Below are 19,452 nucleotides of genomic sequence, written 5' to 3'. Positions count from 1 at the left end.
AAAAAGAAGCTGGATTTAATCAAACAAGTTAAATAAAAATATAAAGGTACATTTCTAATATTTATAGCAAATATTATCCTTACAAGAGAGATAAAAAAAATATACAGCACATCACTGAAAATGTCTGTCTTTGAGGAGCGCATTGACTAGTCTTGCACCCCTCGCTAATGGTGCCTAATAAGCTTGACACTTGAGTGAAAAGCGACCATGCCTTGTAGCGTGGCAGTCGTTAAAATATACCCCTACTAAAATAAGCAACGTAGAAATCCTTTAAAATATAAAACTATTATTATAAACGATACAAATATCGTAAGTAACAAAAATAAAAATGATTGAATATCAATAACAGGATAACAAAGAGTTTTAATCAGTAATAGGAAGATCCTTAATATTATAAGAGAGGGAGTAGTAGATATATGACCTTTTATGTTATAGCACTGTGTTGCGATTCCGAAACGTTTTTTTAAGTATGGCTGTATAATATAAGGATTTATATTATGGGTATTGGTAGTCTTTCATGCATTGCTTGTGTCAAAGTGTAAAAGTCAGAGCATACGTGTAAACCTTGTTCAAATGAAACTGCAATGCGAAATAACTCTCAACTGATTTAATCACTAGTATTAGTAACCTTGTTTCAGATTCACATAAATTAATAATATAGAAAATGGGGTTTCTTCAACATGTATGGTGAATAACCATTTCCACTCCAAGGCAAGGAACATAATATAATGGTAATTAACCATTCGATTTATGCTCAGGATCTAAAACCCCTTGCGAGTATTACAACATCAATTAGTATACTTATATAATATATTAGCAGTGGAAAAATTACTATTTCCATACTTTTCATGCAGCCCAACTATTTTCGACACCGTACCGATACGGAGCACATGCACCCCAAAATATGGTATATCTTTACCGCGTCTGTGCTCGGATGTTAGACATTCATTAAATTGGTACATATATGAATAAATTTAATATTAAAATTTATTTGCGTATACTAGTAAAAGAAGATGATTACCTTTGGAGTCTCCATATCCTCCAGCGTAGCGAGCGCTGCTGAGGTCATTCAGCAGGGTGTCCAGCTCTGACAGGTTGTTGGCGACGGGCTTCAGTCCAGCACGTCCAAGACTACCAGGATTAGATGCCTGGTTGCTGGAGTAAGACTTCGTGACGATCCTCTCGTTCACCAAAGAGTTTTGGTTTTGATACGTTGGCTGTTGAGAAACGAATTACATTAGAAACACCAAGATAATTATCACTGAACTGTATTATATTACTTATCATTACACGAAAAAACAATAGAAAGATTTTCTGTGAAATTTATAAAAAAAATAGTGTTTATCACGTATGAGCACTTTTTGACATATGTGATATAAGAGCCATTCGCTCAATCTGTATTTAAGAAATGTCAAAAAGGGAAGGTAGAAGGAATGGGAAACCATCAGGAACACCCATACCCTGAACTGAAATAAGTTTTGATAGGTATTCATTTTTCAAATTTAAAAAGGATGAAAATGGCAAGCAAACTTTAAACTTTGTAGTTTTTCTACGTAACTCTTAAAGTTTTAAGCACAACCCGCTGCAGATTATAATACCAACACAATGTCGATACAATTATCTTAAGCAGTTAATGGCATCGTCCAATATTAACAAAAAATCTAATTGATGAAAGATGAAGATCTCATTGGAATATACATATCGACGGCCCCAGGAAAAACCGGTGTAAGTCTAAAATCACAAATGTTCAGGAGAGCGAAAAAACTAAAATATTTACGCTATTAAATTCATCATATAAAATGAGTGAGTTTTTTCCTATCTTATTTAAGTAAATCAGATAGACCAATTTATGGTCTATATTCCTATTAAAATTTAATGTTGATTAATTAATAAACAGCTGAGATAATGTCAAAAAATCGTTTTTATTTGGAATAATATTACGCGCTTGGTGCTTTGACTTGATTCAACATGCTTTTGCGCGGACGAAATAGATTACAGACTCCGCGTAACAGACTCATACTCTTAGATGTAACCTTGTTTTACGTCACGTTTTTCTTACTCTATACGATTTTATTTAGTACAACTATATTTTTATAATGCTCTTTTACGGAAGAACCATCATTGCGCAATGTTTAACTCAAAATAATACAGCGTGTCTATAAAGTTTTAACAAAGAGTATGAGGATATATTGACATATATATTTTTTTATACGGAGTTTTTATAATTTAAAAGTATTGAAGTATGATTTTTTTAATTTTTTTGTAAATTATTATTGATATTTTTATAAATAATGAGAATATGTACATTACGAAACAATAAACATTCAGGAAAAATGTTAACAATGGAATAATAAAGAAGTTGTATAAGAAATTAGTACATAACATTGGTAACTATTAGATTTAAAAAATAGCTAAAAGAAATGTTTTTTTATTCTTTACAACAAAATGTTCATTAAAACTGTTGAAAAAACATAATGTCAACCGCCATGTAAATCACTTAGACAATTTTAATTTAATAATAGTAATTGACTTAATTATGAAAACTAGGGAAATAATTACTTATATACTTATTCTATTAACTGCATCATTGTATTTCTGAGGGAATAAATTTTATTTAAATAAGTAATTACCATTTTAGAAAAAACATATGTACGGTTTAATACAATAATATAAATTACTAACCGCTTTGCTTATTTGAACATAATAATGTAGATAGTAAACAACTACTGAAATATATTCTTGAATATTTGGCACAGATATACCTATCTAAACATCATATTTTTGCAAAAATATAGATTTTCTAGTTTGAAAATTATAACTACGTATCAACAAAATAACTAATATTATGTATACCTTACAATTATTAATGAAAGAGAGATTTATTACGTTCGTTCTCAGATGAGACTGCAGTCAAATGTTCATCATCAGAAATCTTTATAAAAAATTATAATCAATATAATTATTAGGCTTGTATTACAAGCCCATTCGATAATTATGATTAGGTACCTATCTAAAATGATATTGATACATTATCTGTATAAACAAGAGAAATTTCTTTGTCAGTACCTACCTTCTATTTTTTTAAGAGTATCCTTATTTGTGCATATAATTTTATAATACCTTTCTATAATTAAACAAGTAGGGACACTTACTTATTAGATTATAAAATTTCATATAAATTATGACCATATTAATTATCGCTTGTATTTTTTAATCTCTATCGTTAATATGAATGTTATTGCCAATTATAATTAAATATAGATTGATTATATTCTATTGTCAACATAAACTTCAGTAAGTATATTTCTTAACTGAGCTCAGTTACGTTAATTAATATGATAATTTATGATTTTTATTATTTATTTAAAAGGTTGAAATAAATGTGTACTAATGCTCTCAAATTTAAATAATCAAATTTATTTTGTTGGTGTGGATTTGCATTTTTTTTATAAACTGAAAAAAATTAAATAATTTGCATTCAAGTAGGTAGTATGTTCTTGAAATGTTATATTGTTATTTAATCGATTGCGTAGAGTTTTAATACAAATTTTCTCAAAGAAATACAGTTTACTATATCATTTGTCCATTCATAACTATTTATTTTGATAGTTTTACAAAATGTATAATTCAGACCGATTTAAATTGGATGAAATAATAATTAGGTAGTTACTATTTAAAGTAGTTTTCATAATTTATAAAAATCATAGTCAATAGGTGAATAGGAGATAAGTATATGAATTTACGTACATACTTACCATTACAGACTTTTCAAATCCAATTGATATTTTAATTAAAATCTACGAAATACCGTGTACGATATCACCATTTGACATGGTTTATTCTATTTGAGTTTTTCACAAACTATAGATACATACTATTTATATACTTATCTATAGTATTAAAACTCAAATAAGCCATGTCAAATTGTGATAAAAATATTATAGAAATGTTATTGTTTGTTAAAAGCAACACTGTATATTTATTTTGAACAAATTTAACTAACATCGAAAATTATGTCACCACTCACCAATGCTAAGATTATAATATATGTCTTTAATTAGTAGGTAATATTAAAAATTCCCAATCACCAGCGATGGGTTTGTTTTCAGAATACCTACACATCATTTTGTTTACTTTACTTCATCCTTTTTCCAAAATATATCTACTTAGATAAGCATAAAATGCTTTAGCAATTTATTATTGACCAATAAAATTTTATTGTTACTTACAAATTGTATTGTAAACAATGGGTAACTACACGTCTTTAAAAATCCCAGCCGCTTAATCCCTTTCGGCGAATGGCATGTAATAAAATAATATAATCCTTTGGGTAATTTCTATCTTTGAGGAACATTCAAAATACAAAATTATGCATAATATACTTAATGTGTACCCTTTTATATTTTCAAAAATACTAAGAACTGACGCACGTGTTAATGATATTTAGACGAAGTTCATTACTATTATACTATTTCCAAAGTAAGCCATTCATAAATAATTCCATTTCAAAATGCAATGAAAAGGATTATTTAACTTGGTTGGATCATAAAAAATTAGTCAGCAATTAGTAATGTTTTCAAACTGAACCATGATAATAGTAATTTTTTATTATCTTTGTGCAAGATTAATTTAACCAAAATAATATGTAATGTCATTTTCTACTAATGATAAAATAACTATTTTCTACTAATGAAGTTAAAACATAATATTTTAGGTAGTTATCTTTTTAGGTCCAAAATATTTGATTTTATAGTGATAGTAATATTTAATTAAAATATGTATTTTTCTACTGGGTATTTATGTAAATTAAATTTATATATTAGAATATTACAAACTAATTTTAAGTTAAGTAGGTAACTGCAAAGTAATTTAATATAATTATATATAAATAACGTTTTATAAATGATATTATTTTTCTATTAAATAATATAATATTTTCAAATTGAAACTTCACTTCATTGTTTTGTTGAGTATCTATATGGGAGAGTAATCAACCGAAAAGAGTAAGAGAGAGCTTGAAGACGTCTTAATCATGCAGTGAATTAATTTAAATAAGCGAATCAAAATTAATATAAGTTCTTCAAATTTTAGGATAATATTAATAACTGAGAAGTTTTTTAAAGTAGCTATGCAAGTGAAAATTAATTCCGTTTCTTTTCGGTATTTGTTTTATATTAAATAATATAATAACTTAACTTTCTGACACAATAATATTGACTAACTTTTAAACTAATAATGCAAATACTTACTGCAAATACCAATATTTTTCGGAGATAAACCAATATGTTTTTTTTAATTATTGTGATACGTCAATATAAATCATGCCGTATATTTAGATCTCCGTAAAAGAATGTTATAGCAAGTATAACAACCTTCTTATTTGTAAAATAAAGCGCAGTGCACTTTTGTTATCGAGGTATGACTATACTCCTCGGATATTTCTGTGAACACAAATTTGGTCGATGCGATATGTAGATATAGAGCACCATTGTCAAAAACCTAACTTCGTCAATTTTTATGCTAGAGACCTGATTTCTTTACAGGACATGCATACAAAATTAAATATTAAAAAAGGGAATAAAACCGGAAACGCTATTTTCAGACTTACAATGGTTTTTCCTGGGGCCGTCGATATTATTATGGTAAACATAAATATAACTGATAAAAATTCGAGGTTGCTACTGTTTATCATTGCCGACTATGTATATTCGTAGGAATGAATTAAGAATTACGATGGTAGTGCTAGTTGTTGATTACCTTCGAATGCAATGCGGTAACCTGTTCCCAATAAATGAAGATTTTCGATTCAATATTTCGTGTAAATTATTAATATTTATTTCAATATGCGATAATCATCATTTTCTACAAACAGTTTAGCATATTGCATTCGAAGTATGAGCAATAACTAGCACTACCATTAAAATGTACAGTTTCGTGTCACAGCCTGACAAAAGTGGGCCTTGGGTGTTTTTGTACAAAATTAGCGTAAAATAATTAAAATATTTGCATTGGTAACTGACAAAGTTAAGATTTAAATTCAATTTTCATAAAGTAGTATCAATTTTTAATAATATGAGCTTAATATACTGCTAACTTATACTATGTATTCCAAGATAATTCTTTTACCGAGAATATCGTAATGTGATAATTTGCATACCAGTGAAAATCATACCGGAAAAGTTTAGTTGAAAACATTTTCAAGGTTTGATCTTGTAGTGAGATATAAGGGTAATTTTTCTCATTTTGTCAAAAGATAATTTTGTAACTGCTTTTTTAATGTCGCTCGAAAGCCAAAAGATCATATTGTTCACATATCTTCCTCTCACGCAAACATCGAAAAGCGAAGAAGTCTTTCGGTACAATCGTCGATCTTTAAAAGCATAATAATAGATCAAAAATGTTTCTCAAAGTGTAGATTTGAAAGAAAATCTTTGCCCTCTATTTTGGAGAACATTTTGCACCCGGCACCAGTCCGCTGTATTTCAGTCATCATCAACAATTTACATTTTTTTTTTACTTATTTTTGTACGACAAATATAACCGCCTCTGTTAAAAATATGAGTTGAATATTCTGGCTAAGTAGAAATGTAATATATCTGTCCAGCTATTTTGCACCGATACCTACTATTAGGAATATTAATCTATCAAATGTTTACTAATATTCTTGGAAACAAACGATCTGTTTGACATTTTGAAACTCATCTTTAAAATATTATATATAATATGATTTATGATTAATGTCATTTCCCAATCTAAAAAAAGGGACTAAATTACAGGACCAAAATCGAATAATGATAATTAGAAGTTTAAGTAAAACTACGTTTATTTTATAAAAGCATAATAGTTAGTATCATTTATTTATTAAAAAAAAAAGTGGACATAACAAATCAGAATTCAGGACGTTCACAAGAGATTTAAATTAAAAAATAACTTGTTTTAATCAAGCGACTACGAACACATCAATACTTTCAGAAGAGAGAAAAAAAATAAACAATGTTAAACAATGCAATAAAATTACAAAAATATAGTAGATACACATCACGTCGCTGAATATGTCTATGTCTCTGAGGAGTAAATTAATTAGTTTCGCACCCCTCGCTAATGGTGTCTGAAATTGATCATATTAACGGGTAACGGTAATAATTATCAATACCAACCCTTTCATTACCAATTTATATACTGGCTAGACAAATCGCATGGTACTCAAGACGTAGAAAACGTTCTAAAGGTAGACCAGGAGGCCGCTGCAGTGACAAAATAGTTCAACGCAATGTATAATATGACCAAAATTAAATGAATCAGCTTGGAGAACCCTCATCCAATAGTCGATTTATCCAGGCTGATGGTAATGACAATAATTCTAGTAATATATGTTACATATAAATAGCTAGTGCAAATCAACAATATGACGTATATTTTCTTTACAGGCTGAATAAAGCCAGCTAATGAGATGTGAAATATAGGGATGGTTTTTAAAGAGACCCTTGATAAAGTACAACCTAGTCCTGACCAAGAACATCACTGTAGATGAACAGTGTTTTCTATCTACAGCAGAAAACGAAAACACGCGGATACTTAGTATCAGAACATAAAATAGTTGTAAACATCTTTGTTACAAATTTCAAATAGTTTGTATAAAATATTCATATTTGTTCTGTCTTTAATGACGCAAATGTTATATATTTAAAAACTTATGACATAATATTTTTTTTATAAATATAATGATGATTTTAATACTATGGTAAGTATATATTACACAAATCGTTAAACTCTTATATAATTTTGTTATTCTATTGGGGAACGGTATAGCCTTCAAATAAGCTGAAGTGAGCTAATTCTTGTAAATAGATAATATGCAAGTATAATTAATACAGTCATGTATGTAATATAAATGAGTGTTTATAATATGTAATCAAAACATATCTTGTTGACTATGCCTGCATTATATAATATTCTCCAAGTAAACGTGATTTATGCCAGATACAAGACGCGCTATTGGTGTATGATTACTTTAGTGTTGCTCACAAAGTTCACGTGCGGAAATTCAAGGTCTCAATCTATTGCACTCTTACTCTAACTTTTAGCAAAGACTAGTGAACATATTTTGAATGACACTAAGAGACTTTAGTTATTCTGAAATCAGCCAAAGTGTCGCATTACGGAGCCGTGTGTTCGAGTCCTGCTCCTTAAAAACGCATAAGTTTTTTTTTTTAATGTGTGCCTGTTTGAATGGTTGAGCATGTGGCTCACTACATCAATTTCTCGTAAAAAAATAAATAAACCTCTTCGGGACATGGCCAAGATTCACATAGTATGTTGTAATGTAATGAGTTGATAAGAAAGCGTTCAAAGCATTTTCCATATTCACACACGATCAGCATACTATATTGAAACCAGGTGTAATTTGCCTTTTAAACTAATTTTACAAGCCCATACAACAAAATCGGATAAAACCAATTTGTTAACATCAGCTAATATTAGATCTGTAAATTGCACTATGGATAACATAACTAGCATAAATAATGGGACGCCTTGTGCAGTTCTCTGCAGTTGTGCTTATTTCTCTTGCATACAATGCGTGAAAGATCGCTCGTTCATATAAATTTAGAACTGACCTTTAGCGAAAATTATGTTGGTGTGTTTATATTATTTTAATGCCACTGAAAAATATTAGTTTCTGGACATTGAACACTGTGTTTCCCAATCTACGATACACACATATATCCGATTAAATAAAATGTTCAACCATATAAAAATCATTGCTCTCAACACAAGGAAATAATAAATACATGGGGATACTAACATATAATTATATTCCACGATGACTTAATTAATCTCTAATCTCAACAATGTATGTATAAAATTAATGGATATTATTAAAGAAGGAATATTAAGCCATTCAAATATACGTGAAACATTAAATATTATGGACGGAGGGTACTTGACGTAAATTTAAGTTACGATAGTTTTGTGCTATGACACATATAGAGGACTCTTCGGGGCAATCCTTGCAAGACATACTTCATTGAATTACTGTACAGAACCAATCGAGGAGCTGATGATTAAAAGAATAAAAGTGCATATGTCATCGAGATAAGTAAATTCTACATTACTCTTTTTAACTGTATAGAAAGGCTAGATTTTTAAATGATACATTATTCCTATGCCAAAACATATGTTCTTCGGGCTTATTATTATTACAAATCAAACCAAACTGGTCAAAATAGATACGTTTATATGGCAAAAATAATTTACAACCTACATACAGAAGTTCGTGGAATATAATCAAATGTTAGGAATACAATTCATAAAGAGCAGCTACACGGTTGAATCCTTTTTCACCATTTTTCACCATTTTTCACGCATATATCTATGTGGTGATGTGAAAACTGTCCCGAACTTCATCACTTCTTAACACAAATAATGCATTTTCTAGTGTTGCTACCTACTGTAACTTACAAAATGGGTAACTACTTAATTAATAATAATGCATATGATTTTAGTTTAATCAGAAGGTTTCTCAGAAATTTGTACCGAATATATTTTTTTCAGTAAAGAATGACAAATTAATTATTTTTCTTTTTGAAATTCTAAAACATTCCTTCACTGGGTAAAGTAACACTATTTGTCCGTAGAATTTAAAGCAAATAATTAATTCTTTTGACCGTCTTCTATTTATTAGTACATACATTGGCAGTATGAAAAACTTGGTGTACACTGACTTGTTAGGCCTCATTCAATATACATAAACACGTAATATAAATAATTAGTATCGCATATTAGTTATATATTATGAAAGGGCTCATTGTAGAAGTATTACGAGTTTCAGTTGACCTTCCCAACGTGGCGAAAAAATATTACGATTAATATTATGAATTTCCCCCGCCGTATTACGCGATGTACATTTTCATAAAACAGGCCTGACAATTTTTCACAGGTGCAGCCCGAATATGTTCCCACTCTTGCCATCGCTAATCTTGATACATTTCAAGTTCACAGTCATCACTGGCACATCAAAACTCTCATACATTTAAATTATTCTATCCAGACGGTGGCGCCGAATAAAAATAAAATTAATTTATAATTTTCAGAATTTAAACATTAGGTAAATGTCCAGTGTGAAGAGGTGTAGATACATACACGTTATTCTGAAATCGGAAGCTTGTTACAACGCATGCCAATTTAAGATTCAATGTCGGCTAACAAGCACAGTCAACATAGCAAGCTATCTGAATTAATGTGCATTATTAAAAAAATCATAACAGTTGATAACGAATCCACAATGTATTTAATGTGGTTTAATAGTCAATAGGTCGTCATTAAAAGATGATAGCCTGTACTGACGCTGTGTTTTATCTCTTAAAATGTACGTGTGACCTATTGTTTTAAGCGATTTTAAATTAACAGAGTAAATAGTAAACCGATATAATCCATTGATAAAAAAGTTTCAGGATTTATCATGTTAAAATCTACACAATTAATAATTGATGGTAATTACCGAGTATTAAATTGTGTTGACCGAGCGATGGCCGACCGGTTACCGAGTTGGCTTATGGATGTCGTGGGTCCCAGGTTCGAATCCCGGGTCTGACAGTTTCACATGTTGATTTTCAATGTGTTAGAAACAGAGACCTAATAAGTTGAGCAATTAGTGGCTAACATTCATTGGGAGACCCAGTAGACCCTCTTGCCACCCTTCCGGACAACACCAGATATAAGACATCTTGGGAAGATTTCGGAGCTTACCTGGAGGAACACCTCACACCAGACACCCTACTCACCAGCGAGCTAGCCATAGATACCGCGATAATGGATCTAACTCAGAAAATCCATGAAGCAATTAAGACAGCTTCTACACCCTCAAATCCAATCACCAAACACAGACTTGACCTACCCAAACACATCAAACTTCTCATCACAGAAAAAAACCGACACAGAAAACTCGGGCAACGCACAGGCGACCCTCAGGAATTCGCTCGAGCCAAACAACTCAAAGCGAAAATAGACCACGAAATCACAGATTACGTCCAATTTTACACGGTGCGTTGCAACCTTCCACCCTTTTTTATTAACTCTAACAAAACTACCTACTTAAACTGATGGTTTGAATCACTTTTATTTGATAAATTTGTAATATTTAATACAATATGCCATATATAAGTATATATATTTAGATTCAAATAATTAAAATCTGTAGTGCAAAAATTGGAACAAAGTATACCCACTGTACTGTGTATACATTTGATACTTTTGCTTCTAGATACACACATGACATGACCCAGACCTCTGATTGAAATATCGTCCCTACGGAGCCAATTATTGAAAGCGAAAATAACACCTACGCCAAGCATAATTGCCGAAGTCATTAGAAACACCAACGTATATAATTCACCAATGTTTCTGTGATATAGACGATTACACAATAGTTGTAAAATTCTTAGGTTCGCCCTACTTCACTATTAACTCTTCTACATATATTTCGACGCATATGGAACTATAATGTAGTTAGTTGATCTGTTACAGATATAAGAAAGACAATATACAGAAATACTAATAAAAAATATACAGAAATACCAAATGAATACATAATGATGGATATGAGCAGAGTTTGGATTATAACTAGGGGGTCTTGAAAACTAGTTATATTACAACAGTTGACGGCGATTTCGCAACGTTTCGAATGTAGTTGAAAATAATTACAAGATAAAAAGAACTTTTTATATACCACGTTTTTAAATTTTCTGTTGAATCATATAAACTTAACAATTCTATGTATTAATAAATACTTTTTTTGTACTTGATAGAAATACTGAATAAATATAGAATACTGAAATGTCATTGACATTTCATATTGATTTCCATAGTAACGCATGTATACATATATTAATAATTTAGTTGCTAGGACCCTCTTAGCAACCAATAATAGTGTTTTACTTTTTACGATTTTTTTCCGAAACATACAAAACAGAATTAACTGAAAATTAATACAATTGTTGCGAGACGTGGACCCTCAACACGAGAGATGTCCAAAGGCACACACAGCGAGGCATGGAGAGGTGCATGTTGGGCATCACGCGAAAGGACCGTAAGAGAAACGAATGGGTTAGGAAGCAGACAAGAGTACGCAATGTAATAGACGTTGCCAAACAGCTGAAATGGAGATGGGCGGGGCACATTGCTCGCCGAAAGGACGGCCGCTGGACAAATGCCGTCATCCAATGGTACCCAAGGGGTACGAAACGGCCACAGGGTCGCCCTAAAAGCCACTGGATTGACGAACTGGTAAAGTTCGGCGGAAATACGTGGCAGCGAACGACACAGGACCGAGAGAGTTGGAGAAAGCTTGGGGAGGCCTTCATCCAGCAGTGGATTGACCCGGCTGATAATGATGATGAATACAATTCTGCTTCAAGATGGCTGAAAAGTGAAAGTATTAAAAGAATGTATTGTCGTCGTGTTCTGATATATTCTAAAAGTTTCAAATGTCTAGCTAGTAGGGAAGTTAGTTAAAAATGTTCAGTCGTCCAATACAAATCTTGGACAAACAAGAAAAAAATTGTACTGGACAAACAAGAATACGAGCTAATAAAAACGTGGTAATTAGTAGTTGAAAGTCTCGCATCCTCTCCCGTCATAAAAAAATCAGATATACAAGACGGCGCCAAACCAATACCTACTGACCTACGGAGTCGGAGTGTTAGACTATCGCCAAGGTCGATGAGCGAGCACTCGATATATTCGATAAGAAGGTTCTACGTAGGATATATGGACCCATACTAGAAGGAGAAGAATGGAGTATTTGGTATTGCCACTTAAATTTGGAAGGCACCGATGGGCCGGCCTTGTAGCAAGAATGGGCAGTGCTCGACCGCCAAGGGGAATCGTGGATACTAGACCGGACGGTCGGAGGTTGATTTGCAGACCCAGACACCTGGAGGATACTGCCCTATGATAGGGGGAGAAAGAGAAAGTTTTTGTAGTAGGATAGGACCCGACCGGAGTTGTTAGGCCACTTATAATGACGATGGTGATGATATTAATAAACATTGTTTTTATAGCCGCAATTTTTGGCAGCTGTTCTGATGGCATATAAAATAGGTAAGCAATTTTTGTGATTGTTCATCTAAACATTTTAAATAATAATGGTCCATTGTATTTGGATGCATATGATTGTATCTATGTATAATGGTGAACGCGATACAATCTTTCACAGGCAGTCATAGCTGCATTTGAAATATTTTTGATTCGCTACAAGTCGACCAAATTGTGTTCAAAGCAATTATTAAAACGATACCACCAATTAATTCATAATAAATTCAAATTTCAGGATAAATCTATAAGTAAGTAATTTAATAATTAATTGCATTGATTGTTTGAGTGAATCTACTTTGAAATTTTTGAAATACATCCAGTAGCAGGGGATAACTGTAATTAGCAGTGGCGAAGACTAGGCGATTATTTAAAGCCTACCTTCTTAAGAAAAATGTTTTTTTAATTTTATATTGACATATTAAATAATATAATCACATAATAATACATTCAATATGCCCAACGACATCTATCGTATAGTTGTCATAATAGTTTTAGATCTTTTCCACTATTTCAATAAGCACCATGTATGGCATGTCTAAACATATGTCTAAAAATAAGCGACATCTCGTTTCGCTTCACATATTGTATGGATTACGTTCGCGTGAATCGAAAACTTTTTATATGAAGTTTGTTTCTCATAATTTCAAGACGTCTGCGGCGGCCCATATAAATTGGTAAGCTATTTGAGGAGCGCTTACATTTTACGTAAGTGCACATTTATTCAAAATAATTTATAAGATAATTTAAAAAAATAATTTCTATGGAATTAAATCATATATAAATATTGATTGTTGTTAAAAATAATAAATAATTTATCTCGTGATTTTTATTTGTCAGCTAGTTTATTCATAGACTAAGACAATTTATTCAGCCAATTATGTAAGTTGAAATGTGACATTGTATCTAAGTCTGTGTTTTAAATATAGAAGTATTTTAAAATGTCTAGTTTACGGGTTAAATTATAAATTGTTATGGAACAGATTCACAACAACGGATATTTTCAATATATTTTGAGCGTATCTTGCGTTTATATTTTAGGAAAATACACAATTCAAATTAATTGCTTAATTTTATACCATCAGTGAGCTTTTGAAATTTCATCGGTTTTTGTGTACCTACCTATTCATCAGTAGTTATGTCGGATTATCTTCTTATTTCCCGTAAATACATCTAACAAGTGTGCTTTCTCCACAGCCTACCTGTTTCCAAAAGTCACCCTTCGCCACTGGTAATTTGTCTTGGTAAGATGTCAGTTTCACGTTCATATATTTATGCTCCGTCTATACAGATATCGTTTTATTCAACGATTTTGGATAATACAGACAGTTATATATCTAATATATAAAAATTAATATTTGTGTGTTTGTGTGTTTGTTTGTTCGTATTTAATGCGCAGCCATACCGTTCATCCGATTGCAATAAAACTTTGTAAACTTATTGCTTGCACTTGCGGGAAGAGTATAGGCTATACTCTATACTTATATATAAAAATGAATGTCTGTCTGTCTGTGTGTCTGTCCCGTATGCGTTCCTATACCATTCATCCGATTGCAATGAAATTTTGGTAAGTAGTTGCATGCACACCCATGAAGGTTTCTGAATTAGAAAAATCATCATCTTCTTCTTCTTCTTCATTATATTTTCTTTTATTCGTATGGTTCCTATACCATTCATCCGATTGCAATGAAATTTTGGTAAGTGGTTGTATGTACACCCATGAAGGTTTCTGAATTAGAAAAATTATCATCTTCTTCTTCTTCTTCATTCTATCTTCTTTTATTCGTATGGTCCCTATACCATTCATCCGATTGCAATGAAACCTTCGTCAGTTGTTGTGGTAACACCCGCAATGGTTTTTGAATTAGTACAACCATCTTCTTCTTCTTCTTCTTCTATTCGTATGCGTTCCTATTCCATTCATCCGATTGCAATAAAATTTTCGTCAGTAATTGTGCCAACACTCGCGAAGGTTTCTGAATTAATACAACCATCTTCTTCTTCTTCTTCTTCATTCTATCTTCTTTTATTCGTATGGTCCCTATACCATTCATCCGATTGCGATGAAATCTTCGTCAGTTGTTGTGGTAACACCCGCAATGGTTTTTGAATTAGTACAACTATCTTCTTCTTCTTCTATTCGTATGCGTTTCTATTCCATTCATCCGATTGCAATGAAATTTTGATCAAGTGTTGTGCTCACGCCGCAAAGGTTTCTGAATTGTTACAACTATTTTCTTTTTCTTTTATTCTATCTTCTTCTATTTGTATGCGTTCTTATATCATTCATCCGATTGCGATGAAATTTTGACCAGTTGTTATGAGTACGCCCGCGAAGAGTTCTGAATTAGTACAACCATCTTCTTCTTCTTCTATTCGTATGCGTTCCTATACCATTCATCCGATTGCAATGAAAATTTGATTATGTGTTGTGTTCACGCCCGCAAAGGTTTCTGAATTGATACAACCATTTTCTTCTTCTTTTTCTTCTATTCTATCTTCTTCTTCTATTCGTATGCGTTCCTATACCATTCATCCGATTGCGATGAAACTTTGGTGAGTTGTCGTGCACACGCCTGCGAAGGTTTCTGAATTAGTACAACCATCATCTTCTTCTTCTATTCGAATGCCTACCTACACCATTCATCCGATTGCAATGAAACTTGGGTGAGTTGTTTGTGAGTGATTTCTCAATTATAAAATCATCTTCTACTTCTATTCGTATGCGTTCATATACCATTCATCCGATTGCAATGACATTTTGATCAAGTGTTATGCCCTTGCCCGCAAAGGTTTCTGAATTAATACAATCATCTTTTCCTTCTTCTATTTGTATGCGTTCTTATGCCATTCATCCGATTGTGATGAAATTTTGACCAGTTGTTGTGCGCACGCCCGCGTAGGTTTTTGAATTAGTACAACCATCTTCTTCTTCTTCTATTCGTATGCGTTCCTATACCATTAATCCGATTGCAATGAAACTTTGGTGAGTTGTCATGCGCATTCCCACGAAGATTTCTGATTTAGAAAATCATCTTCTTCTACTATTCGTATGCGTTCCTATACCATTCATCCGATTGCGATGAAACTTTTGTAAGTTGTTGTGCGCACACCTGCGAAAGTTTCTAAATTATTATTATATAAAATACAAAGTTTGTTGTTTGTTTGTTTTTACTACATATTAATAACATTAATAAGGTTTTCATATTTTGGATTCGATTTTAATTTAGTGTTCTTATGTTTGACCTTTACTCCTATTAGAATTATTTTCATATTGCCATATTGTATTACACAGATATTTTAATATTAAAAAAATAATAACCTATTATTATTTTTCAAATATCTAAGATAAATATAACCACGAAGCGACCCTGTGCGAAGCCGGGTACTTCAGCTAGTATAATATATAATTAACATGTAACTGTAACGTAAATAAATGAGTAAAACTACCACATTATCGTGAACTAGTGAACACCGGTAGCTTTAGACAAGACAGTGATAAATTTAAGTGGGGCGTGACAGAAACGTATTTATCTATGGGTATTAATAGTAACAGTGACGGCAAAGTATGTTTTCGTGAGAAACTTCGAGCTCTCAAGAAAATAGCAGTGTATATTTTTACGAGATTTTCCCTCCATAAGCACTCAGCGATGTCTGTAAAAGAGATTCATCGATGTTTTAAGTTGGATTTTATTCGCCAGATGACAAATGTTTATTTATTTTGAAAACGTCGAATAGTCTCGCTGTTTTCAAGCCAGGGTGTAATTATTTTTCTAAAAAAAAATGTTGATGGCTGTAATAAAATACGTTTTTTAAGAAATGTATACGTCCGTGTTGGTGTCAACGATTTTCCGTTCATTAATCAATCAGAAATGCCGTCAACAACGACACTTTTGTATCAGTGGAAAATGATAAATACGTAAATTCGAAAAAATAGCGGGTTTATAAAAAAGATGATACGAATACGAAACGTCGACGACTGTCTTTTTGTATCTCAGTGATTTAATACATACAATAATTTAAATACAGGTGAATTGTTAAGTTAAATATTCAATAAGCTAAATATAATTTTAACAATTAAAGCGAGTAGGTAGAAAGAAACGCAATATACAAATGAAAGGGTTGCAATTAAATGCACATACAATTCGACTAAAATCACATGAGTAAAGAGAGCTTTCACATCTAATATATTTCACATAAATTATAGAACTCATATTATATATATTTCTGGCACCCAACTCGAGCAAGTCAGCAGCTACGTCTATCTCGGACAGCAAGGTGTCCATAGACGGAAGCATGCACGATGAAATTGCTCGAAGAACAAAGCTGGATGGAGTGCTTTCGGACGTCTGAATAGTATCTTCAAGTGTGACCTACCATTATGTCTTAAGCGTAGAGTGTTCAACCAATGTGTGCTACCCGTGCTCACGTATGGCTGCGAGACGTGGATCCTCAACACGAGAGATGTCCAAAGGCTAAGAGTCACACAGCGAGGCGTGGAGAGCTGCATGTTGGGCATCACGCGAAAGGACCGTACGAGAAACGAATGGGTTAGGAAGCAGACAAGAGTACGCGATGTAATAGACGTTGCCAAACAGCTGAAATGGAGATGGGCGGGGCACATTGCTCGCCGAAAGGACGGCCGCTGGACAAATACTGTCATCCAATGGTACCCAAGGGGTACGAAACGGCCACAGGGTCGCCCTAAAAGCCGCTGGATTGACGAACTGGTAAAGTTCGGCGGAAATACGTGGCAGCGAACGACACAGGACTGAGAGAGTTGGAGAAAGCTTGGGGAGGCCTTCATCCAGCAGTGGATTGACCCCGGCTGAAGATGATATAACTCATATTGAAAGCGATCAGTCAGACATATAAGAAAGTCTATGAATAGTTATAACACCTATAACGATACTTTTTCACATAAAAAGTGATAGAATGCACATAATATTGTGTTTAAATGACGTTTGGCCTAGTTTCAAAGTCCCATTCGAATTTTTCTAGAATGGCGAAAAGTAAGTTTTCGTTCAACTGACAATTTGTGTAAACTATAAATGCATCAGATTCGGCAGACGTCTGGATACGATTATGATATATTATTATGATTGCTGTGTTTACAAATTGAAATCTGGAACATGATTTGTACACAAATTGATCAGAGCTTCGTCAGCTGAATGCAGAACAATTTTAACTTAAATTTGATTTTTTTTACGAGAAAGTTCTTTGAAACAACTTACAGAAGTTATTTATTATTTTTATGGATAACTGTATGCACCATATTTTAGTAGGATTATTGGTGAAAAAAATGGTGCATACACATGTCTATATAAATAATAAATAACAATACTAAAATAGGCCATTTATGATAATTTTACATTCATATGTTTAAAAATCTTTAGAGAAATTCGACCTATACGAATGAATCTGGCAGTTTAATTAAGTTTTGTACACGGATTTGGAGATGGATTTCATAAAAAGGACCCAAATAATATAAGTTGTTTTTCTATTGGAATCTTCAGGATATTATTAACAATGTTGTGTGTCTATGTGCAAAATATATTTTTCAATATTTAACATACAATGTTCAGTACACGTTTTTTAAACGTGTATATTTACAACAACACGTTTATTAGCATATTATGTACAACACAAATATATGCCAAACTGCCCCATATTGAGGATAAGAATCTGCGACACACAATCTATTGGTATTATACTCATAAGGCGACTACCATTCCTTTGAGGGCCTCATCCGAAGAGGATTGGCTGTCCGTATGGAAGAAGAATATAATATTATAAACGTGCGTAAGACCAGTAGTGTCTTCCCCGCGGAACCAGTAGCGAGTACGGAACATGGTTATCCCTTAGCAGACTGCGAAGATCGGTATGGCGTAGTCGAGTAAATATGGTGAAATGAGGGATCTCTGATGACCAAGCCTGCATGTGTGGCGAAATGAAAATCACGGATGATGAAACACTCGTGCAAGATGTTATGTCCACTAAAATGCGAAAATAAACGAGGTCCTACAAACTAAGGAAATGGTGTTGCCTCTGGTAACTTCTGTTGTAGTTCTTGAAAATACGACACAAAGAAGAACAATATGAATGATATATATTTTTTAAATAATTATCGGATATGTGTGATAGGTATTACAACGTAATATTGTTTTAATTACCCACAACAAATTGGCGAATTTACGTCACATATTTTAAAATTTCGGGTGAATTTTAATTTCATACATAGTTTGTAGCAAAAACCTTCAAAAGAGTAACTAGCATCATATGCATAAATCATAAGTAATGAAACTTTATCTGTCTTTAATCCAACCCCTGGGTTAAACACATTGTATAACTGCAGATTTCATT

The 19,452-nt window shown here is 32.2% G+C and overlaps 1 protein-coding gene across 9 annotated transcripts in view; it reads right to left on the bottom strand.

Annotated features, from left to right (window-relative positions):
• The window catches only part of LOC147064560 (leupaxin-like), a 146,678-nt gene that overhangs the window by 26,918 nt on the left and 100,308 nt on the right, over window positions 1-19,452 (bottom strand). For all 9 annotated transcript variants that reach the window (XM_085958458.1, XM_085958457.1, XM_085958460.1 and 6 more), the window contains one exon: window positions 1,022-1,217. In XM_085958458.1, coding sequence (XP_085814584.1) covers window positions 1,022-1,217 — 196 coding nt within the window. The remainder of the gene's footprint in view (window positions 1-1,021; window positions 1,218-19,452) is intronic.

This window comes from Rhyacophila brunnea, unplaced genomic scaffold (assembly GCF_057557595.1).
Source record: "Rhyacophila brunnea isolate RB1 unplaced genomic scaffold, BYU_Rbru_1.0 scaffold_7, whole genome shotgun sequence".
In the NCBI taxonomy this organism is placed as follows: Eukaryota; Metazoa; Arthropoda; class Insecta; order Trichoptera; family Rhyacophilidae; genus Rhyacophila; species Rhyacophila brunnea.
Note: the sequence above shows the minus strand (reverse complement) of the source record. Positions and strands in the feature narration are given on the sequence as shown.